This window comes from Girardinichthys multiradiatus, chromosome 18 (genome assembly GCF_021462225.1).
Source record: "Girardinichthys multiradiatus isolate DD_20200921_A chromosome 18, DD_fGirMul_XY1, whole genome shotgun sequence".
In the NCBI taxonomy this organism is placed as follows: domain Eukaryota; kingdom Metazoa; phylum Chordata; class Actinopteri; order Cyprinodontiformes; family Goodeidae; genus Girardinichthys; species Girardinichthys multiradiatus.
In genome coordinates, this window is record NC_061810.1 from 49,757,542 (window position 1) to 49,778,754 (window position 21,213).

Consider the following 21,213-nt stretch of genomic DNA (forward strand, 5'->3'; position numbering starts at 1 on the left):
TATTTACCTAAAAACGAATGATGTCATGTTTTTGTTTTGTCCCGATCCACTGATGTTCTGTTCTGGTTTTCATGTGTGTCCAGTTTGGTCATTTCATTGTTCGGTGCTTTTCTCCGTTTATTTGTTCATGTTCTACCTACTGGTTTACTTTAGTGTTTATATTTTTGTATTATTATTCTGTTAGATGTTCCTCTCTGCTCCTGCTCATATTTTCCAGTCCCTCTGCCTTATTGGTCTCACCTCTGCCTGCCATGACTTTCTTCTCTTCTCTCTCCAGTATTCAGGCTCTTTTTGTCTTCTCCTCTCGAGGCTGGCTCCTTCCGTTGCTCTGCCTCATGTTGCGTTGCCTCTGTTGGGTCAGAACTCTGGTCCAAATGCTCAAATGTTTCATTGCCCTGTTCTAAGTAACGTGTAAGTTTATTTTTCTCCTAACTCATCGTGCAGCTTGCTACCACCTCTCTCTGCTCATCTTTTGGAAACTGAAGAATGGACACAAACAACCCAAGGCTGTGAATTTAGTTCAATGTTAAAATAAATTATCCAGTTTTGATCGATGGAACCGATGAACCTCCACAGTGCTGATTTTAAGGTTATTACAGGTCATTCACACATCATTTCACCAAATGACAATAAAAACGTTTCATTATCATCCAATATTAGCAGATTGTCTCATCACCAAATACTCAGGGTTAGGGAAAACTTTTTCCAGGTTGTTTCCAGGATATTTCCAGGCCCAGAGGCACTGGATAACTCATTTAGTCACGAACAGGCTGTTATCTTGTTATTAATATTGCATTACAAAGCTTTAATGCAAATTGCAACTCATTTATGAAAGGTTTGTCCACATTTTTAAATAGGTTCAACGTTGCAGCAACATTTGAAAGCTCCTGAAAATGTTTTTTTTTACCTTTTTAAACAAGAATAAATAAAAATCTTGGTTTAAGATTTTATTAACAATCAAATTGATGAAAACACAAAAGCAGATATTCACAAACCATAATTATCGGGTAACTGGGCAACAACATCCCTTTATGTTTATCTGGTGAGGATTTTGAAGACTGTGTGAAGAACAGGAAGTAGGTGGAAATCACTTCCTTTCAACTGAAACAATTGAGTAATGTCCCCTCAAAGTATTACTGATAAACCGACACACTGTACATCCAGAAGGTAAATATAACATTACATATTGCACACAGATATGAATATCTACAGACATTAACCGGTAACCAGACAGACCTATCAGCGCAGCAACAACACACCTGTCTGTACAATAGGGAGGGAAAAGGCTGCTGCTGATAGATTTCGACTATTTATTTACAATAAATGTCTTGTGAGCTTCACCATAGTTTAAAAAGCTTAATGTGATAATCTGCTTCGGATCATTGGATCTGATCCATAAATCCTCACATTCAGATGGAGAAATGATGAAGATGTTTTCCCTGCAGGACATTACGGTGATGGTGAGTGTGACAGCAAACACTGGAGAGATCAGTTTGTTCAAATCGTTCATTTAAAGACTAACCTGCACAGTTTCACCGTGAGCTGAACTCTGCAGAGGAACTGAGGAACATGGTCTCTGTCTCCACATTAAAAACCTTTTTATCAGTGCTGTTCACTGAGCCTATTTCATCTTTTCATATGATGATTTATTTTGAAAATGTTCCTTGGTGTTATCACCACTATCAGCTAAAAACTTGATGTTTCTCTAATGACTGAATTTCATGGTTCATCTGCTGCAGAAAGTTTTTGTGGTTGAATGGGTTTCACAAAACATGCTGAAATTAGCCTCATAAACAAAAAGCCAAAGCGATTGGAAAATTCTGGAAGATCTTCAGAAAATCTGGAAAATCATAGGGCATCACTACTTGTGGTCTGGAGGCTTGGAAGGAAAACAACAAGAAATTGGGACTGGATCCTGACTTTTAAACTGTTGACCCTGGTGGTTATGGACTGTAGGTGAGATTGACAAAGACTAAATTAATTGGGATGCGTTTGGGAACTTCCCTGAGTTCTTATTGCACATAAGAGGATATTAAAGTTCTGGAATCCCCCAGCAAAAACTTGATGAACTAATACCTGTAAAGAAAAATTACTTTCCCCCACTGACGGTAAGTTTCTGGTTCTGTTGAAGATTTGGTTGTTTTTATTTCTAATGAGTTCTGCAAGGTCTACTATGAATGAAGACAGAATTTTCTTTAGCTTCCAGTCTAGATTCAGTTCTGGATTTTTGTAAAAGATCAGTTCAGGAATCTCTGAATTCTAAAGCACTCTGGTTTGCTTGGTCAATGAGATGATCGACGACTTCCTGAGGTTTCTGAGGGAGTTCAGCCTTCCGTCGCTGCTCCTCCTGTCTAAGTTCTCCACCTGCGTTGGACTCTCAGTGGCGTTGAACACCCTCCTCATGCTCATCTGAGCCCGGAACGCCTTGCAGAAGATGAAGTAGATGAGAGGATCCAAGCAGACATTGAGGACCGACACCAGGACGCTCAGCTCCTTCAGGTAGAAGAACCACCAATTCCATGAGCAAAACAAATTTTTCTTGAAGGCGTAGGGCAGGCGAACCAGGTGGTAGGGGACGAAGCAGATGCAGAAGACTGTGACCAGTACCAGCATGTTTCGCTGAGATTTGGCGAGCTTCTTGGAGTTGTTGGAAGTTGGCTGATTCTTCTGCGCCAGTGACAGCTTGCGGGAGGTGTTGTAGTAGAACAAGATGAGGGCGATGAGGACGAGCAAGAAGATGGCAGCGGAGCAGGTGTGGATAATTTTGTAGAGCAGGCTTAGCTGCTTACTGTGCAGGACGTCACAGCTCACCATTCCAGGCAGATCACCCTGATCATTCTGGGTGAGGAGGGAAAGGATTACATAGGTGCTTGTCATTGCCAAGAGGAACCCCCAGGTAAATATGGAGGTGATGTAAGCAGCTCGAGCTGTCTGGAAGAAGTGATTTCCTAGAGGATGGACGATCTTCATGTACCTGCAGAAAAAAAAGGTGACACAAAAGTCAACTACCTGATAAAAGCGTCTCTCTGGCGGGCTTTTTAACCATACGAGCAGACAGAGATTTAAAGAGGAGCGGCAAATGTAAAGGAGGTGGACTGGCAGTACTTGTGAACAACAGATGGTGTAATCCAGGACATGTTACTGTGAAGTGTCATCTCTGCAGTCCAGATATTGAACTGTTGGCAGTAAGTTTCCGTCCATATTATTTACCCAGAGCGTTCACCAGTGTTATTTTGGCAACAGTTTACGTTCCACCTTCCGCTGTTGCCGACACTGCATGTGATGCCATCAGCTCAGTTGTTGCTAAGCTACAGACACAAAACCCCAATGATTTTGTGGCAATTTCTGGTGATTTTAACCATGCTTCACTCTCTGCTACACTTCCAACGTGTTAACAGTTTATCAGAGAAAACAAAACATTGGATTTGTTTTATGCAAATGTCAAGGACTCATATATCTCTACAGCAAGACCTCCTCTAGGCAAATCAGATCACAATCTTGTTTTTCTCTGCTTGAAATATAAACCCCTTGTTCAGAGACAACCTGTAATAAAGAGGACTGTGAGAAAATGGTCACAGGAAGCTGAAGAAGCTCTGCAAGGTTGCTTTGAGGCTACAGACTGGGACGCACTGCGCCAGCCACATGGACAGGACATCAATGCCATAACTGAATGTGTAACCGACTATATAAACGTCTGTGTGGATAACATCATCCCCACCAGAACCGTGAGATGCTTCCCCAATAACAAACCTTGGATCACCAGTGACCTGAAGGACCTGCTTAACAAGAAAAAAAGAGCCTTCAGAGAGGGAGACAGAGAATTATTGAGGATTATACAGAAGCAACTTAAAGTCAAGATAGAAGACAGCAAGGAGGTGTAAAGGAGAAGAAGCTGGAGAGCAGCTCCAGCAAAACAATATCAGAGATGTACGGTCAGGGATGAAGAAGATCACAGGCTTCAAGCAGAAGGATGATCAGACCAATGGAGGTCTGGACAGAGCCAATGAACTGAACACATTCTTCAATAGGTTCAGTTCAGAAACAAGCTTCGCATCCTCCTCTCCTGCTCACAGCCAAACAGACATTCCATCCTCCTTTGACCCACAGGACCCACAGCTGTCCAGTAACACCTCAAATGTTTTATCTTCCACCTCAGCCCTAGACCATTCTGCTTCTACGTTTGCCTTCAACCATATCAGAAGATGCTGATGCTTCCTTTGCTTCCCCCTTCCACCTGTGTGTCTCAAGAAGTCAGGTGAAGAGACAACTGGAGAGACTGAATCGGAATAAGGCTGCAGGTCCAGATCATGTCAGCCCTAGAGTCCTGAAGGCCTGTGCAGAGCAGCTCTGTGGGATTCTGCAGCACCTCTTCAACCTTAACCTGGTCCAGAAGAAGGTTCTGGTGCTGTGGAAGACCTCCTGTCTTGTTCCGGTACCAAAGAAAACTCACCCATCAGTCCTCAATGACTATAGACCTGTTGCCCTAACATCTCACATCATGAAGGTCCTAGAGAGACTCCTGTTGGCCCACCTGAGTAAGCAAACAGTAAACCATCAGGAACTCCTTCAGTTTGCTTATCGCTGTGGAGTTGGAGTTGAAGATACCATCACACACCTGCTTCAACAAACCCACTGTCATCTGGACAAAGCCAGCAGCACTGTGAGGATCATGTTCTTTGATTTCTCCAGAACATTTAACTCAAGAAGACTCCGGTGGAGGTCTCAACAATCTCCTGGATCAAAGACTACCTGACAAACAGACCACAGTTTGTGAGACTGAAGGGTTGTGAGTCTAACCAGGTAGTCAGCAGCACAGGAGCACCACAGGGGACTGTACTCTCACCATTCCTTTTCACTCTGTACACCTCAGACTTCCAGTACAAGACAGACTCCTGTCATCTGCAGAAATACTCAGATGATTCTGCAGTTGTTGGTGGATCAGAGATGGACAAGAAGCTGAGTACAGGAAGGTGGTGGACCACTTTGTGGCATGGTGTGGAAACAATCATCTCATTTTGAACGTGACTAAAACAAAGGAGATGATTGTAGATTTTAAGAGAAACAGGAATAAGTCAAAAACTATTTCTATCACGGGAGAAGAAGTAGAGGTGGTGGAGGAGTATAAATACCTCGGTGTTCACCTGGACAACAGACTAGAGTGGAGATGCAACTGTGAAGCCATCTACAAGAAGGGACAGAGCAGACTGTACTTCTTGAGGAAGCTTAGGTCCTTTGGTATTTGCAGCAAGATGCTGCATATCTTCTATAAGTCTGTTGTGGAGAGTTTGATCTCTTCTACCATCATCTGCTGGGGAAGCAGCATCAGAGCCAGGGACTTAAAAAAGCTCAACAAGCTGATAAAGAAGGCTGGCTCTGTTCTGGGGACTCCTCTGGAACCTCTGGAGATCATTGTAGAAAGACGGATTCTTTATAAAAGGAAGAACATTATGGAGAACCCTGAGCATCCTCTTCATGAGACTGTCCTACAGCAACAGAGTGTCTTCAGTCAGAGGCTTGTTCAGATCTGCTGTAAGACAGAGCACTACAGGAGATCCTTCCTGCCCACAGACATCAGCATCTACAACGGCTCTTTGATGAAACCTTCATAATATGAGCTACAACAACATTTAATTTCCCTTTGGGATTAACAGTAGCTGTTGCTGAAGGCTGAGATCAGCCTTTGACAGTGTGTGGAGACTTTCCATTATGGATGAGGAGCTATAAGGTCAACAGGTTAGGAGGAAACCAGCTGACAGTTTAATGAAAGTGGAAACACAAGCGATGAGCCCGGAGGGTAAAGAGCAAAGGTGCTGGTACCCTGGCAGGCCTGAAAGCTGATCCACCTTTATGTTTTAAAGGTTTGGTCTGTGTTTGAGTTAACAGTCCTCAAAGGCTGGTACAAACCTAATTTTATCAATAAAGACAATTCAAAGTCATCCAAGTTTTTGTGACAGGTTTTTGAGAAATAACGAGAAATAAGGAGTCATGTAGATAAAAAAACAGTTTTTTAGGTTGTTTTTTAGGTTGTTCTGATGAATGGAGCAAACAAACGTGCATTTGTAATTTGACTCCACTAGAGGGCAGTAGAGTAAAACCAGTTTAATTGTTTAAACTCTTGAGTCAAAATAAATATACAGAAGCCCTGAAAGGCAAGTGAGAAAAAATATTTTTGAGAGGCTTATTTTTCTAAGTGTTTGTCCTTGTAATACTTTGCTCTGGCACTAGAGGCGCTAAAATAAAACCACCAGCCTTCACTAACAGCGGTGTTGTTCAAATGGATGGTTTCCAAAAACCAATGTCCTATTTTCTAAATGAGATTGTTGTAAAGTAAAATAAAATACAGTAAAAGCACACAAATAGTGTGCTTGCTGGCCATGCTATGTTGTTATCATCCCAAGCTTGTATATTCTTGTGCGATATAGAATTAACCACATTATTGATCAAGTATATCTGTAGGACAAAGGACAATTGTCCTACAGACAACAAAAACTTGTCAGTACATGCTTCTCATAATTTGTCACAATCAGTTTAAAAGGTATATGATAAATCACCAGACAAAAATTCAAATATGAACCCTTTCATGATTTATATATGTATGTATTTGTTTATGGATTTACATTTTGGTGACAACAGCTGAATAAAGAACTAAACACCATAAATAAGTACAAATCCTGTAAAATACTCAGATTTACTGCACTGCCTTTTCTGTTATTTCTCAATATTAGCAGCTTTTGAATGGAGGGAAACTGTTTCAAATTATTACAAGAAACACATGATGGTATTTTGGCATAAAGAAAAAGCATTAAAAACCTCAATAGGTCTTTACATTTCAGATTTTTGCTGTTTTTCAAATGTTGGACAAAACTCAAAGTCTAATAAAGTCATAAAGTTTAATTTTTCCAACATGAAGTTTGGGTTTCTAGAATTATGTGTTACAGGACAAGATATGATGAAATAACCGCAGATGTTGAGCTCTTTTAGTGGTCATTTTAGTGGGTCCAGAAACCCAATCACTCTGACTGTGGGTAAAGCTTTGATTTGTTCCTGACTTTCAGAACAAATAATGAGCTATAGATCATTTGCCCTCAGCTACTTTATCCTTCCTGGCTGGCTGCTTGGTCAACTTCATTCCTCCCAATAAAACCCATTCCCCCTGCAACAGTCCCTATATTGCCACCTGCATTGGTCCAGAGGAGGACGGTGCCATGTTAAGCTTTTTTGGCTGTGCTTGGCTGGCGACCCTGACCCCTGACCTTGACATCCCCATCCCAGGAAAGGTAGCATTATCAAATCTTGTGCTTAAATCCAGGAAAGGATGGACTGCCAACTTTAGGTTGAAAAACGTTAGTGTGATGTGGAGAGATTTAGGAATCCCAGCATCTTGTACATGAGTGGGGCATAGAACAAAAATGGGTAGACTGGGGCAGTGTCTGTAAGCTACTGGTGTTTGGTACAGAACTGCCACCTGTGGTCATGGGCTGTGGATAAAGACCAAGGGACTGAGATTTAGAATACAAACAGCTGAGTTGAGCATCTTCTTCAGGGTGTCGGGACTAATCTTACATAGAGTGGACCTCTCAGACTAGAGTCTGGTTGAGGTTTGGGTATCTGGTAAGGATGCTATCTGGACTCCTTCCTGTGAATTTCTTTCAGACATATCCTAATGATAAGAAGCACAATGCAGACTCATTACTTGGCTCACATGTGGCTGGTAAATGCCTTGGAAACCCTCTACGCAAGTTCAGGGAAGAATCCTTCTTTCCACAATGATCTCCAGAGGTTCCAGAGGAGTCTCCAGAACAGAACCAGCCTTCTTTATCAGCTTGTTGAGCTTTTTTAAGTCCCTGGCTCTGATGCTGCTTCCCCAGCAGATGATGGTAGAAGAGATCACACTCTCCACAACAGACTTATAGAAGATCTGCAGCATCTTGCTGCAAACACCAAAGGACCTAAGCTTCCTCAAGAAGTACAGTCTGGTCTGTCCCTTCTTGTAGATGGCTTCACAGTTGCATCTCCACTCTAGTCTGTTGTCCAGGTGAACACCGAGGTATTTATACTCCTCCACCACCTCCACTTCTTCTCCCATGATAGAAATAGTGTCTGACCTATTCCTGTTTCTCTTAAAATCTACAATCATCTCCTTTGTTTTAGTCACGTTCAAAATGAGATCTGTTATGTCAAAACAACTGGTTGATCGTTTGAGTTTAGGGGTCTTCATATGCATGAATAATTTATAGGTCAGAGTGAAATGTCTGAACAAACAATAATAAAACAGGACTGGACTAATAATGAGTGAAAAATAAGCCAAAGTCTGGAAAAAAAAAACACTCAGGAAACCAGAAGCACTTTTAAGAACTGCAGGAAATTCTGGCAGCTTGGCAGGAAAAATGCTGATTGATCATTTTGTCTAATGAATTATATTAACACAGAGCTGTGCTTTCAGACCAAACACTGAGCCTTGAAAAATGTTTCAACTCTAAAGCTGAAGAGCTGCAGACCTCTGAAAGAGCAAACTGTAGGAAGTTGTCATGAGTCTTCATCTCATCCTGCAGCCAAGTCTGCATTAGTGTGTTACTGAAACCACAACCTTGAACTTGTTATCCAATTTGTACCGTGAGAATCTCAAGTCACTGAATTCACATAAGCAGTTGAGAATCTGGTGTAAGATGTTCAGGTCGGTGGCAGGGAAGGAAGACCACGCAACAAACAAACAGAAAGTAAACAGATGAGTTCAGACACGACTGTAACTCCATTTCTACAACTGCCTCTTCAGCTTTATCTGTTCAGACTTGTCCCATGTTCTACTTTCATACTTTCCTGATATTGTTTAAATTCCTATGATCTTGTTGCCCTGGCAACAATCAGATACAAAATGAACTTCTGAAAACAAGGAACCAAAAATGTCCCTGTTTAAGCTCTGGATGTGTCCCTTTCCAGATCTGCTGATTGCTTTACTATTTGAACTATAACAATAAATCACAGGTCAAGTCTGGATCCTTCTTCTGATTGATTAAACTGTCTGATGAAGTTAGATTGTTCAGGCACAATAAAGATGCTGTCTGAGCTAAGGACCATGTCCTCACTTGAAATGTAATCAGTTATTTTTTATTTAAATCATAACGCCTATTATTTAAACCTAAAGTGAGCCAGAATGCTGGAAAGCAAACACCTGTTGGTTGTTTTTGGAAACAAGGGTTTGATTTTTCCTACACTAACAGAACCTTTATACATTGACCCACCCACTCAGAGTGTAAAATAATCGACGTCCATCACATCAATTTCCACTGATCATAAAACACATCATGCCATAACACCAAATCAGACAGAGGGACTGTTCAAGATGTACTAGTTTAGCCGGATTAAGACAAAAATGATCCTCAAACCATGATCCATCTAAACGATCACGCAGAGGCTGAAGCAAGCGGTGATGAAGATAATGGTCGTTGTTAGAGCTTCAATTGGTGTGAATCTGTTTTTATTAATGACGTTTTTCTTTGGATTGATTTCTGTGGACTGCGTATTTTCAAGCACAATATTAGAATTGGACAGAAACTGGCACTCTACACATCTAATCTACACATCTAATCTACACATCTAATCTACACATCTAATCTACACATCTAATCTACACATCTAATCTACACATCTAATCTGGCACTTGCTTCAGTAGAGCGCAATAATCCTAGGTTCATTTTTAGTACAGTTGCCTAAACGTTCCCAAAGTCATGGCTCTGTTGAGCCATCCATTCCCCCAGCACTCAGTAGTAATGACTTTATGGGATCCCTTGTGGGATAGTTTTATTTAAAAACAGATTCTAATAAAACTAAAATCATTGGCATCTTCCCTAACATGATTAATTCATCCTCAGTAAGTGAGACAACATTGGAAGTAACTGTAGAACCTGATCTGTGTTTGGACTGTTCTGATCCGGTGGAGCTTCCTGAATTATCAGAAATATTAGCTTCATCTAATCCTTCAATTTGTATGTTAGACCCAATCCCAACCAAATTATTTAAGGAAGTGTGCCCTCTAATTACCGGCCCCATTCTAGATATGATTCATCTATCCAGTTTGTTCATGTAAATGATAAATCATCTTTAAACTCCAGGGTTAATTGTGGAGTACCACAGGGTTCAGTACTTGGGCCAGTTCTCTTTACTATATATATGCTTCCAATAGGTCAAATTATCAGGCAGCTTAGGATAAATGTTCACTGTTATGCTGATGGTACTCAGCTTTACTTATCTATAAATCTTGATTAGCCCACCCTGTTAAAGTTTTTATGTCTTGAAGACCATAATGTTTGAAAAAGAAACTTGCTTGTCAATCAATTAATGTGGACGCCATTAAATTGACCTCCGATAATAAAGTAAAAAGCCTTGGTGTTATTTTTGACCAGGACATGTCATTTAAATCCCATATTAAACAGGTTTCTAGGATTTCCTTCTTTCACCTCCAGAACATTGCCAAAATTAGAAATATCCTGTCCAGGAGTGACACTGAAAAACTAGTCCATGCATTTGTTACTTCAAGGTTGGACTATTGTAATTCTTTACTATCAGGATGTCCACAAAATGCAGTTAAAAGCCTTCAGCTGATTCAAAATGCTGCAGCAAGAGTTCTGATGAAAATTAAAGAGAGAAATCATATTTCTCCTATTTTAGGTTCCCTTCATTGGCTCCCTGTTAAATCCAGAATAGAATTTAAAATTCTCCTCCTCACATATAAAGCCCTTAATGATCTAGCTCCATCATACATCAAAGATCTGATTGGTCCATATGTTCCTAACAGAGCACTTTGTTCTCAGACTGCAGGTTTACTGGTGGTTCCTAGAGTCTCTAGAAGTAGAAGTGCATTGGATGTAGTTATGCTACTATAGGCTTGTGACTATTATATTTACCACTACCCTCATAGCGATGGTTTTTATTACATTTTTTGTGCCTTTATTGTTTTATCTTAATGTATAATTGTGTACTTCTGTAAAGCACCTTGTGACATTTAATGTCTGTGAAAGGCGCTATATAAATAAACTTTTACTTACTTACTTACTTACTTAGAATGGGAGGCAGATCCCTTAGTTATCAGGCTCCTCTCCTGTGGAACCAGCTCCCAGTTTTAGTCCACCACTAAAGGAGCTACATCCATTAACATTTACTTTTATTTCCCATAGAAAGGACTCCTGGATCAGTGCTTCTTTGTTCTCTTTGTGTCTCTGCTCTGTTTTCTCAAACCTCCAGTCGGTCGTGGCAGATGGCCGCTCACACTGAGCCTGGTTCTGGTTCTGCTGGAGGTTTCTTCCTGTTAAAAGGGAGTTTTTCCTCTCCACTGTCGCTACATGCATGCTCAGTATGAGGGATTGCTGCAAAGTCAACGCCAGTGACTGTCCACTGTCTCTATATGCTCTTACGTACATGTGGATTGGCACTATTGAAAAAGGAGAAAAAAAAAACAATAACCTGTTGGATGAACTCCATTGTTCTATAAATTTACAAAGTTTAAGTTCTGTTTCCTGCTCTTTGTTTTCACTCAGTTCCTGATTGAACCAGAACTGCATCAGCCCAGACCAAAAACTATGGGTTCTGTGCCGTGTTGCAGAGCAGTCAGCATTATATTTGGTGTGGAATCACAGATGAGACTTTATTACTCCGGACCTTTTAGAAACATTTCAACCAGCGACGGTTGGTTGGAAGTTAGAACTAAAACATACAGTGAGGCTTTCCTCAGCGGTGGACCAGATTCCTGAAGACCTGAGGGAAGCTCCGTGTTTTAATAGCACATCTATTGAATCTGGCTTTCAGTTTCAAATTCATTTTTATTATTTCTTAGAGAATATATATTATTTTGCGTGTCTCTAGTGACTTATAGAAATATGATTCTGCAAATCTGACAGGTTTCTGTTGTTTTCCTTTAGGTACTTTCTTCCACCTAAAATCAATATGTGTGCATTGTATTAGCTAAAGTGAGAGTGAGCCAATAACAGCTGATTGACTGTTAGAAACAATAAGCTGCATCATTATGGGCTTTCCCACATCCTGCCGTAAGAAGGAAACTAACAAATGGTGATGTTTGGAAAGAAAAAGCAGAAGAGAGCTGATTCTGTCCTGCTGAAACAGGAGGATTTTTCTCTGTCAGTGGAAATCTCTGGGTTTACGACCTAAAATTAACTTTAATTTAGGTTCAGCCTCAGAAGAGGATATGCATTTATTGTCTGTGCTTACATCCATTTCTGCATTGCTAACGAATATTTTTAGCATTTATTAGCCCTACCACATCACGTTTCTTGTACAGGTCCTTCTCAAAATATTAGCATATTGTGATAAAATTCATTATTTTCCATAATGTCATGATGAAAATTTAACATTCATATATTTTAGATTAATTGCACACTAACTGAAATATTTCAGGTATTTTTATAACTGTACAAATGTTCTTGCATGGCTCTGGAAGTGTGGATGCAAATGGCCCTAAATTTAGCCTGATCAAATGTTTTAGACCTGGAGTTATTATTGTCACTCCTAACCAAAAACAGAAATGTAAAAAATATGATGAGAACTTTTTTCTATGGTAATCTCTAAAACCGTATGTCTTTGTATCCACGGGAGACAGGTTGGGCAAATTGTTTTGAACAAACAGTAAATTTGATCGCAATCAGTGTTGGTCGCAGGTTTTGACTCTTCAAGGCTCAAACTAAATTCCATTCTGCCATGTCTGATGGTAAAAACAAGCAAATAAAAAAAACTTTTGTGTTTTAATCAAGAAACTGGCTCTAAGGGGTTAAAAGAAATCAAAAAGTTAATTAATATTTGCTATGTTTGTTGAGGACTGAGGCTCATGACGGCCTTCATGGACCCCCAAGTGTTTTTTTTTTTTGCTGCTGCTTGATGTTTCTGGGTTGCTTTCTTCATCTTACTTGTGAAATTACCTGATGTTACTGTGAGCGATACTTTAATTTGAAAAATTTTTTAAACGCTGTAATCAGTGTAAAGTGTTGGGTGACAGTTCAGTCCTACCTGTTGGCTGCAATGTAGCCCATGAAAAGGATGCTGGCGTACATGTTGAGATAAAAGGCGGAGGCTCCAAAGTTGCAGTAGACCTGTCGGATGAGGGTGGACTTGGTGGAAAAGTTAATGATCCGCAGCGGGAGGCAGAGGCTGATGAGAAAGTCGGAGGCTGCCAGGTTCTTCAGGTAGATGGTGACGCTGCTGGATGCCTGACGCTGGGCTACACAGAAGTAAACCCTTAATGTGAAACCGTTTAGGACCAAACCCACCTGCAGAGACCACAGAAAACAGGAACTGAGTCAGACTTTCTTCAACATTTCTTCACACCAATAAAAATAATGAAACTTACAAATACTCACCAGAAAAATGACACTGTAGATAGAGATAAAGAAAATGTTGGCTGGTTGGTGAACTGGCTCACAGGAGGTGGAATTGCTGGTATTCATGATTTCTGGCAGGGTGGATGACGAGGATGGACGGATTTCTTCAAAGTGTCAAAAAATGAAATCTGTGTTACAGAATGAAATTATCAGAACCTTGGAGAGGAAACCTCAGAATCAACTGACCACCATGACGGCATCTTCGTTCAGGAAGAAGGATTTAAGTGGGTTTGTTACAAATGTAAAGATTTATCATATTTCCTCACTAGAGGTAGATGTGTCATTAAAAACCACACAGAAACTGGGCTTGATTGTTCTGACTCAGACTAGCCTACTGAAAAAAATCTTCAGGCTACATTTGTCACATTGTGGTTTTGGGGTGGACCGAAGCGCAGGCAAGAGCTTGGCAGCCGTATATTGAATAGTCTTCAGCTTTATTCAAAAAATAACAAAGCGTAATTAATCTCTGCAGGAATTAACCTGAGTCGAAAACCGAAAAAGACTTACGTCTGCAGGTTCTGCAGGAACATGGCAAAGTCGAGGGTAGAGACCCGAGTTGTGCAACGAAGTGTGAACAAACAGAGGAACGAGCAGGGAACAAAGAGCACAGACCAACTAATATACAGAGAGACATGAGAGGGGAACAAAGGGCAGATAATCAAACAGGGAACAGGTGTGACATGGACGCAGGGAGACAGAGGGAGCGGGTGAACCTAATAAGACTAAGACATGAGGAAAGGGACTAATTAACAAAACAGTGAAACAGGCCTAAACAAAAACTATTGACCAAGATAAAACAGAATCAAGAATAAACATGAACTAAAGGAAACTGAGAACTGGAGGTAACACAACAACCTAAGATCTAAGGACTAGCAAAAGAAACCATAAAGAAACCCTGACTACAGATAGAACAAACTGAGAATGAAGCAGAGGAACAAGGACTAGAATAAAAGTAAACAGTAACCAAAGCTAACCCATAAAGGAGGAACTAGAGAACAAAGACAAACTAGAGGAAACAGAGCTAAGAGGGACAATGAATGTAAAGGGAACAAAAACTGAGTAATTAACAACTAAAAGAGGAAAACTAAGGACGAGAGGAGTAACAGAAAAGAAACTAATAAATAGGAGAGTGCAAAGGAACCAGAGGACTATAATAATAATAATAATAATAAAGAAAACATTCAAAGAGGATAAACAGGAAAGCAACGCCAAGGGAACTAGGAGAGCACACTGGGAAGCAGAAGAGAACCAAAAAGAAACCACAACTAACATTAATACAAAACACAAATAAGAAACATCTAGCTAAAGGTAAACAAAAACACAAAACCAAAAACAAAGTCCCAAACCTCCAAACCCTGACAACATTAGATTGAACTAAATCCTTTTTTTATTCCATAAACTTTGCTCATCAGATTGTCCAGAACGTTTAGTCAAATTTAAATGCATCTGATAGACATAATAAGCTGAAATGGACAGCATTGTTCTTTAAATAGGATCAAACTGGAATTAAAGGAATAAACTGTGAATCTGTCAGTATGATTGAACTAAACTAACCACACAATTCTGAATAAAATAGGATCCCTTTGTTAAATAAAATGCTGATGTTATTTGTTGTGAATCGAGCCTATCTAAAAAAAATTAATTGAACTGAATTGACAGACAGAAAATAGGCTTTTAGGACCAATGAGGTGATCAAAAACTCAGCATATAGTAGTTTACTTTAAGTACCTTGTTTTTTTAGCTAAACGTATCTTAGGCTACAGCTTTTAGCTGAACATTTAACAGTTTAACTTAGTTTAGCTCAGCTTAATTTTAATTTAGTTAGTTTAACTAAACCTATGTCGGCCTACCTTAATTTATTTTAATTTAACTTTATATGGCTTAGTTTAGCCTACCTTGACTTATCTTTTTTAGCTTATCTCAGCCTGCCTTACCTATGTTTAGTTTCAGTTAGTTATCTTATGTTAGCTTAGTTTATCTTGACTTATCTTAGTCTACCAATGTCTCAGCCTACCATATGCATATTTTGGCTTTGTTTCACTCATCATATCTTATTTTAGCTTAGTTTAACATGGTTCAGGATATCTTTGAACTTTGTAAATTTAACTTGAGATCATTTAGTTTAGAGAGTTTTAGCTTAGGTCAATTCTTCTTAAGAGTTTTTAGTTTCCATTAGTTTCTATCAACTTAGCATATTTTAGTTAATTTGATTTAAGTCAGCTATGTTTAGCCTACTTTAGCTTAGTTTAATTTATTATACCGAATATTAGGTTCTCTTAGCTTAGTTTGAATGTAGTTTAGCTTAGGTTAGCTTAGCTCATATCTAACAATGAATCAGGCTGACTCTCTCTGATGGTGGCACAATCAAATCATAAGTGGATCTAATCATATTTTCATGTTTATTATTATGAGGTGGATGTTTATGAATATTTTGTGTTAAGCTAACTAGCTTTAACTTCATATTTATTACGCTGATGAACAGCAAAATAACTGCACAAACTGTAATCGATGTATTTCATCATTTTTGGTAATCCTTGTAGAAAATACTTCTTTATCTTTTGTGTCAATAGTCTTTCATCTCGCTGAGTACTTGACCTTCCCAGCAGTGTAAAAATAGGTCATTATATTTTTGTTTTGACTTGAAACTATTTGGAAGAGACTGTGGTCAGCTTTGTTACAACAATCCCCCATCTGTGCCCTCTGAGAGCGAGAAGCAGCTTATCTAAAGATCTAACATCTGCAGTTAGAGCAGAAAGATAAGAAAACAACGTGCTCTATCATTTCTAACAGGCACCGTTCACATGTCGGTACATGTCTGCTCAGTTTATTAACAGGAAATGAGTCAGTATGCATGACAGACAACTTATTGCTGTGAGGGTTATTAATGTTTGGCAAATTCACATTTTAGTCTTTTTTCTGATTTTTAAGTCAAAATGTTTTGCACAACCAGTTCATCAGAACAACACAGAAACCTTCATTTAGCTCAGGTGATATGAATGCTAGATTAAAATACGTTTGAGTTCCTAAAAATTGCTGTCACACTTTCTGCCAGAAAGTGACAGCAAGTTCTTAAGGATTTCTTAAGGATTTCCCTTAAGAACGATGTTGCTCCACCACGGTCAGATCCTAAGCTTAGATGGGGTCCAGCTACCCAAAGAAGACATCTTTCCTCCCCATCAGCGCCTTCATCCCAAAGCATCCTAACCTGGCAACCTTTTTTGAAGGGGCCCAGTAGAGTTTGGCTTATGGTGACTGGATATGGACAAGCTAATCTCCTGTTTTTTGGCCTTGCCAATAGCATGTATTCCAGTGTTGAAAGTGCAGGCCCTTTAGCCCAGCTTTTCTCTCGTATCAGCTTTCATGAACTTTTATTTTTGGCAAAGTCGTCACATACGGAGTAAGCAAAACAGAATAAGCCACAGGCTGCTAAATGCTACATAAACGTCTTCAAAGTGAAGCAGATAAGATCAAACTGAGTAGATGAAGTTAAATTTAAAAAATATATGTCCTCTATGACTCTTCTTCTGCTTCCACTTGTTGATTTGTTTTCTGTATAGTTCCCTACTGTTTAACAAGAGAATGCCTAAACCGCCCAAACTATATCAAGGGTAGCTTTGTTAATACTGAACTCAGAGCTCACTTGAGACAGGATTTATTTTTCAGTCTAGCTGCCCCTTCGGTCAGAGCCCAGTGACACGCTGAACCCTTCTTTGGTTGTCAGTGAGCGCCTCCATTGGAAAGCAGGCCTGCCCTGATAGCTTATTGGCATTTACTGCCTGGAGGTTGGATAAAGGCGTGCTGAATGCTTGGTTTTTAAAACTAAATACCTGGATTGTTGATGAGGTAATATTCTCAAGGTAGCTGAAGTGTTTACTCCCTTGTGCAACTTAAAGAGAGAGAAACTAAGAGTCCTCACTCAGAACTGAAATTTTGGAATCCTGTTTGGCATAACTATTTATTCCCTTGTAGGCACTTGATTTGATATTATTTTACAGGAAATGCTGTTCTTAAAGTGTGGTATATCTTGGTAAGTGTATTTGCATGATATCAGAAAGTAAACATCAACACAGGGGGTGGTAGCATGATATGCAAATCTCTTCACAAATCAACATGATACGTAACAAGAGCACTCATCACACTGAAGTCAGAATCTGACTCACAGATTCCCATTCATTGCCATACTAGCAGGGCAAACACACTGCTGTCATAACAGCAAGGTTCTGCCTAATATCTGAACTGCTGTGGGTCATTCAGTGTTCTATCAACAACTAAATGATCATCTGCAGGGGTGAAAGAAGTTTAAAATTCTTGCCAGTTATTCGGGGCTGAGCTGGGGGGGAGAGAGGGTGGCACTGGGGGCATACTGGGGATATATATATAAATATATATATGTGTGTGTGTGTGTGTATTAATTGTTACTCTCATCCGTGGTCCCCTCGAGATCTCTCTCTCTCAGCAAAGTCCAAACTCAAACTAATTAAAATGTATCAACATATATATATATATATATATGAAACAATGATAAACCATTTTCTAATTCATAACTTTTCATCTTCAGTTTCCGTCTTTTCTTTTAAATTAAAAATTTGACAGTTCGGTTGTTTTCGCGGTTTTTATTTTAAAGTTTGTAGATGGTCAGTGATTTATTGTCCTGTCCTAATGCAAACTGCGGTTTTTTATGTCTGTGCACCACCTGTGTAAAATCTCCCAGCCCATTAAATCGAACGCACCGATCTCCTTGGTAACCGTTCTGTTTCGGAGGTAAGTGCGCATGCGTTCTCGTGTAGTGTCTGTGAAATCTCTGGTCATAAGTGGTGTTTTCAAGCTGTACTGTGTTGCTGTAATTCAGCAAAATAACATGAAACACAACTAGTTTCTCTCCCTTTGCTTTTAACTGGGGTATTTAGCAGACAGACATTAAACGTAGCGGTGCTCGTTTTAAAGGCTGGCCGTTCATTAAAACCTCGAGCTCTGAGGGGAGAGAAGCAAAGCAAGAGCACTGAGGCTCCATCATAGCAGAACAGTTCAGAAACTATCTGGAATGAGGGGAAAAAAATATATTTATAAACAGATTAAGTCGTGTTTTAGACTGGCTTTTGGTAGCAGATCTGATCTTCTTTGTGTGCTCGGGAATTGTTGCAGCCGCAACTGGTTCTGGATGACAGCTTCATAGCAGACAGCCATTCTTCCCTCTTCCCGGTACTGCGTACCGACGCAGAATCTTTCAGTGGTACGGAGTACCGGACCGTACCGGCTCACTTTCACCCCTGATCATCTGAACTTAAACAGTCTAAATTCTACCAAGTACTGAAGAAATGGATGGAACAAATGTCAACGAAATCCTTTATCTCATTAGTCTCACATTTAGCAAATAGAAAATATTTTTGTAACCCAAGCTGAGTCAAAACAGCAACGGTTTAATCTGATTTAAAGTCAGACAGTGAGAAAAAATAATGTATTTTGTCATTTTATAAAGTGTACGTAAATATCAAGGTGTCGTTTCTGAGTCGTCTTACAGAAACTGATATCCAAAAAGATTCAGGGTCGATTGGACCGTCAAGCATGTTTGGAATCATGAGTCAGTTCTGATGGAGACAAATCGGGCTGAGAATTAAATTAAGACCCCAGAACACGGACCCACATCTTTAAAACATGCACAGAACTCACACACACAAGATGATAGAAAGCACAACATAGCCTCACAATACCAAATTAAAAGCTTCTGCCACTATAGTCTGCGTTGAAGGTTAGATGGATCCATTTTTAATGTTTAAATACTCAAAACAATCTAATAACCTGCTCTGTGTTATTTAGAGCCGAGCTGCTGAAACTTTTTCTCTGAAGCCAATAATACATGTAACAGTTACAAAAACCACTAAACCAGATTAGAGAGAAAATTGTTCTAGTCTGCTTCCAGGTGTGAAACCACAGAGTTTTAAAAGCACAAAACAGCTGCAATAAAGCTAAGTCCTCAGTGTTAATAACATTTTATTTGATCAAAAGTAACTCTAAAAATTAACTTTAACTCAATAAAACCCTCAAGTATCTGAGCGGTTCTTCACTAAAGCTCTGCAGGTCTCTATAGTTTCTCTTCAGACGTTGTATGCAGCTCAGGCTCTACAGAGACCCAGATAAGGTGCAGAGTTAAAGCTGTAAATGAGCAGATTGACCTGCAGGACTCACCTGTTTGTGTGTGTGTGTCTGCCAGCCTGAACCTGCAGATTAAAACTTTAACTTCCCCCTGCGCTGCATTCACATCTTCGCCCTCCTCTCTGCCGTCAGCGTCCCCGCTGAGGGGGAGGAAGAGGAAGAGGAACTGTAAAATTAAAACCTGTAGTGCACCTAACTCTGGTGGCACTTTGCACATTTCCCCGCTGCTCATTTGCAAAGCAAAAACTTGGGCTACGTTCCTAGTTTCCTGGTTTTCCTGGTAAATGTTTTTACAAAGAAAACCCGGTTAACAGGTTGCTGAAGACAAACCTCACAATAAAGTCTTTGTTTGTTTGTTGCATGTCCTGAATAATCATCTGTTTGTCAGGAAAACAGAAACTTCAGCCAAATAAACAAAAAGCTGCATCTGGAGCGTCTTGCTAACTTCTGGTAATTCTTTCTATTATAGGATTATCTAAAGCTGATATTTCCCACTTTTAATGCTTCATGTTGCATCCAAAATGACCTCATATGATTGGGAAGAAGGAATCACAGCGCCACCAGTGCAGAGCTTGATCACCATGGGCAGCAGGTGGGGGTGAGAGCCCCTGATTGCTCAGTGAGGTGGAGACAAGAAGTTGCAGCAATGACGCCATTTCTGTCCATAACCATCCAGAAAAGAGTGAAGCTCAGCAGGAAGTAAAAAGAGCAACAGCAGAAGTTTGGTGAGTTATCTTTTCTGATGAATCCTCTTTCTGTTGGTTCTGGACATCTGAGGTCCACCATAGGTTCATGGTGTTGCCCCCTAACAACCAGAACACTCATGGCAATATGTCTTGAACCCAGAACCAAAGTCATTCCTGGGTTGATGTCAACACTTTGACCCATTTTACTCTGAAACTTTAAGCTTGCAGCCAAAATGTTGCTTCACACTTAAATGATAAAATACACACAACAATGTAAAAAATGTACCTCGGATGTTTTAATATACGAGAAGATGGTTGCCAACCTTCACTGTTTTAGAGAGTGATTCTGGTTGTTCCTCTACTTCAGACTCGCTCGCTGCCTGAGGCTCTGCTGATTGTGGCTGTGTGGATTCTATGGTTCTTGCACAGTTCACCTGATCACTCTGCAGGTGCTTCCGGACTTTAGTGGTGCTGCCTCTGGGCTTTAACTGAACCAAGGAGCACAATCTACTCACATTCTATTATATTTTTCATTTATCTCTAGAAAAAAAAGTCAGTTGACCAAAAGTAAACATCAGGAATTAAAGTTGTTTTACTCAATAAACAAAGCCTAAAAATATTTATTTTTCCAACTGAGGAAAAAGTTAGGACACCCTATCCCTTATAGCCAGTACAACACCATTTGGGGGAAAAACGTGGGCCCGGTACTGTCCATTTCCTTCTTCTCAGCCAGTTCTCGGTGGATTTCCTGGTATGCATTGGGTCATTGTCGTGTTGCAGGATCCAGTTCTGCTTCAGCTTTTCTTTTTTACAGACAGTCTCACATTTTCCTCAGACACCCTCTGATACACCCTCTGGTCATTTGGCCAGGTCCTGCTGCAGCAAATCATCCCCAACCCATGACACTCCCACCTCCATGCTTCACAGTTGGTGCACATTATTAGGTTCTACGAGGTTATTTTCTGTGATTTCAGGTGAACTTTGTCCTCCTCACA

At 40.0% G+C, this 21,213-nt stretch overlaps 1 protein-coding gene across 3 annotated transcripts; it reads right to left on the reverse strand.

Moving 5' to 3' along the window:
* Positions 1 to 932: 932 nt before the first annotated feature.
* LOC124884347 (P2Y purinoceptor 14-like) lies at positions 933 to 19,671 on the reverse strand. Of its 3 annotated transcripts, none has more exons than XM_047392235.1 (4): positions 19,566 to 19,671; positions 13,362 to 13,510; positions 13,012 to 13,271; positions 933 to 2,974 (listed from the first exon to the last, which is right to left on the reverse strand). In XM_047392235.1, exons 2-4 carry the CDS (start codon positions 13,446 to 13,448, stop codon positions 2,260 to 2,262), a joined length of 1,062 nt encoding a protein of 353 aa, XP_047248191.1. In that variant the 5' UTR covers positions 13,449 to 13,510; positions 19,566 to 19,671; the 3' UTR covers positions 933 to 2,259. The 3 variants fall into 3 exon arrangements, with proteins under 3 accessions (XP_047248191.1, XP_047248189.1, XP_047248192.1); XM_047392233.1 differs by lacking the exon at positions 19,566 to 19,671 and adding an exon at positions 13,890 to 13,965; XM_047392236.1 differs by lacking the exon at positions 19,566 to 19,671 and adding an exon at positions 13,890 to 13,956 and having other exon boundaries at positions 13,362 to 13,486.
* Between the last annotated feature and the right edge of the window lie 1,542 nt (positions 19,672 to 21,213).

Excerpts from the sequence above, each read along its gene's own strand:
- LOC124884347 (XM_047392235.1), bottom strand. The coding sequence starts at position 13,448 with ATGAATACCAGCAATTCCACCTCCTGTGAGCCAGTTCACCAACCAGCC. Across the intron at positions 13,272-13,361 it reads TCTACAGTGTCATTTTTCTG|GTGGGTTTGGTCCTAAACGG; the intron begins GTGAGTATTTGT and ends TGGTCTCTGCAG. Across the intron at positions 2,975-13,011 it reads GGCTACATTGCAGCCAACAG|GTACATGAAGATCGTCCATC; the intron begins GTAGGACTGAAC and ends TTTTTTCTGCAG.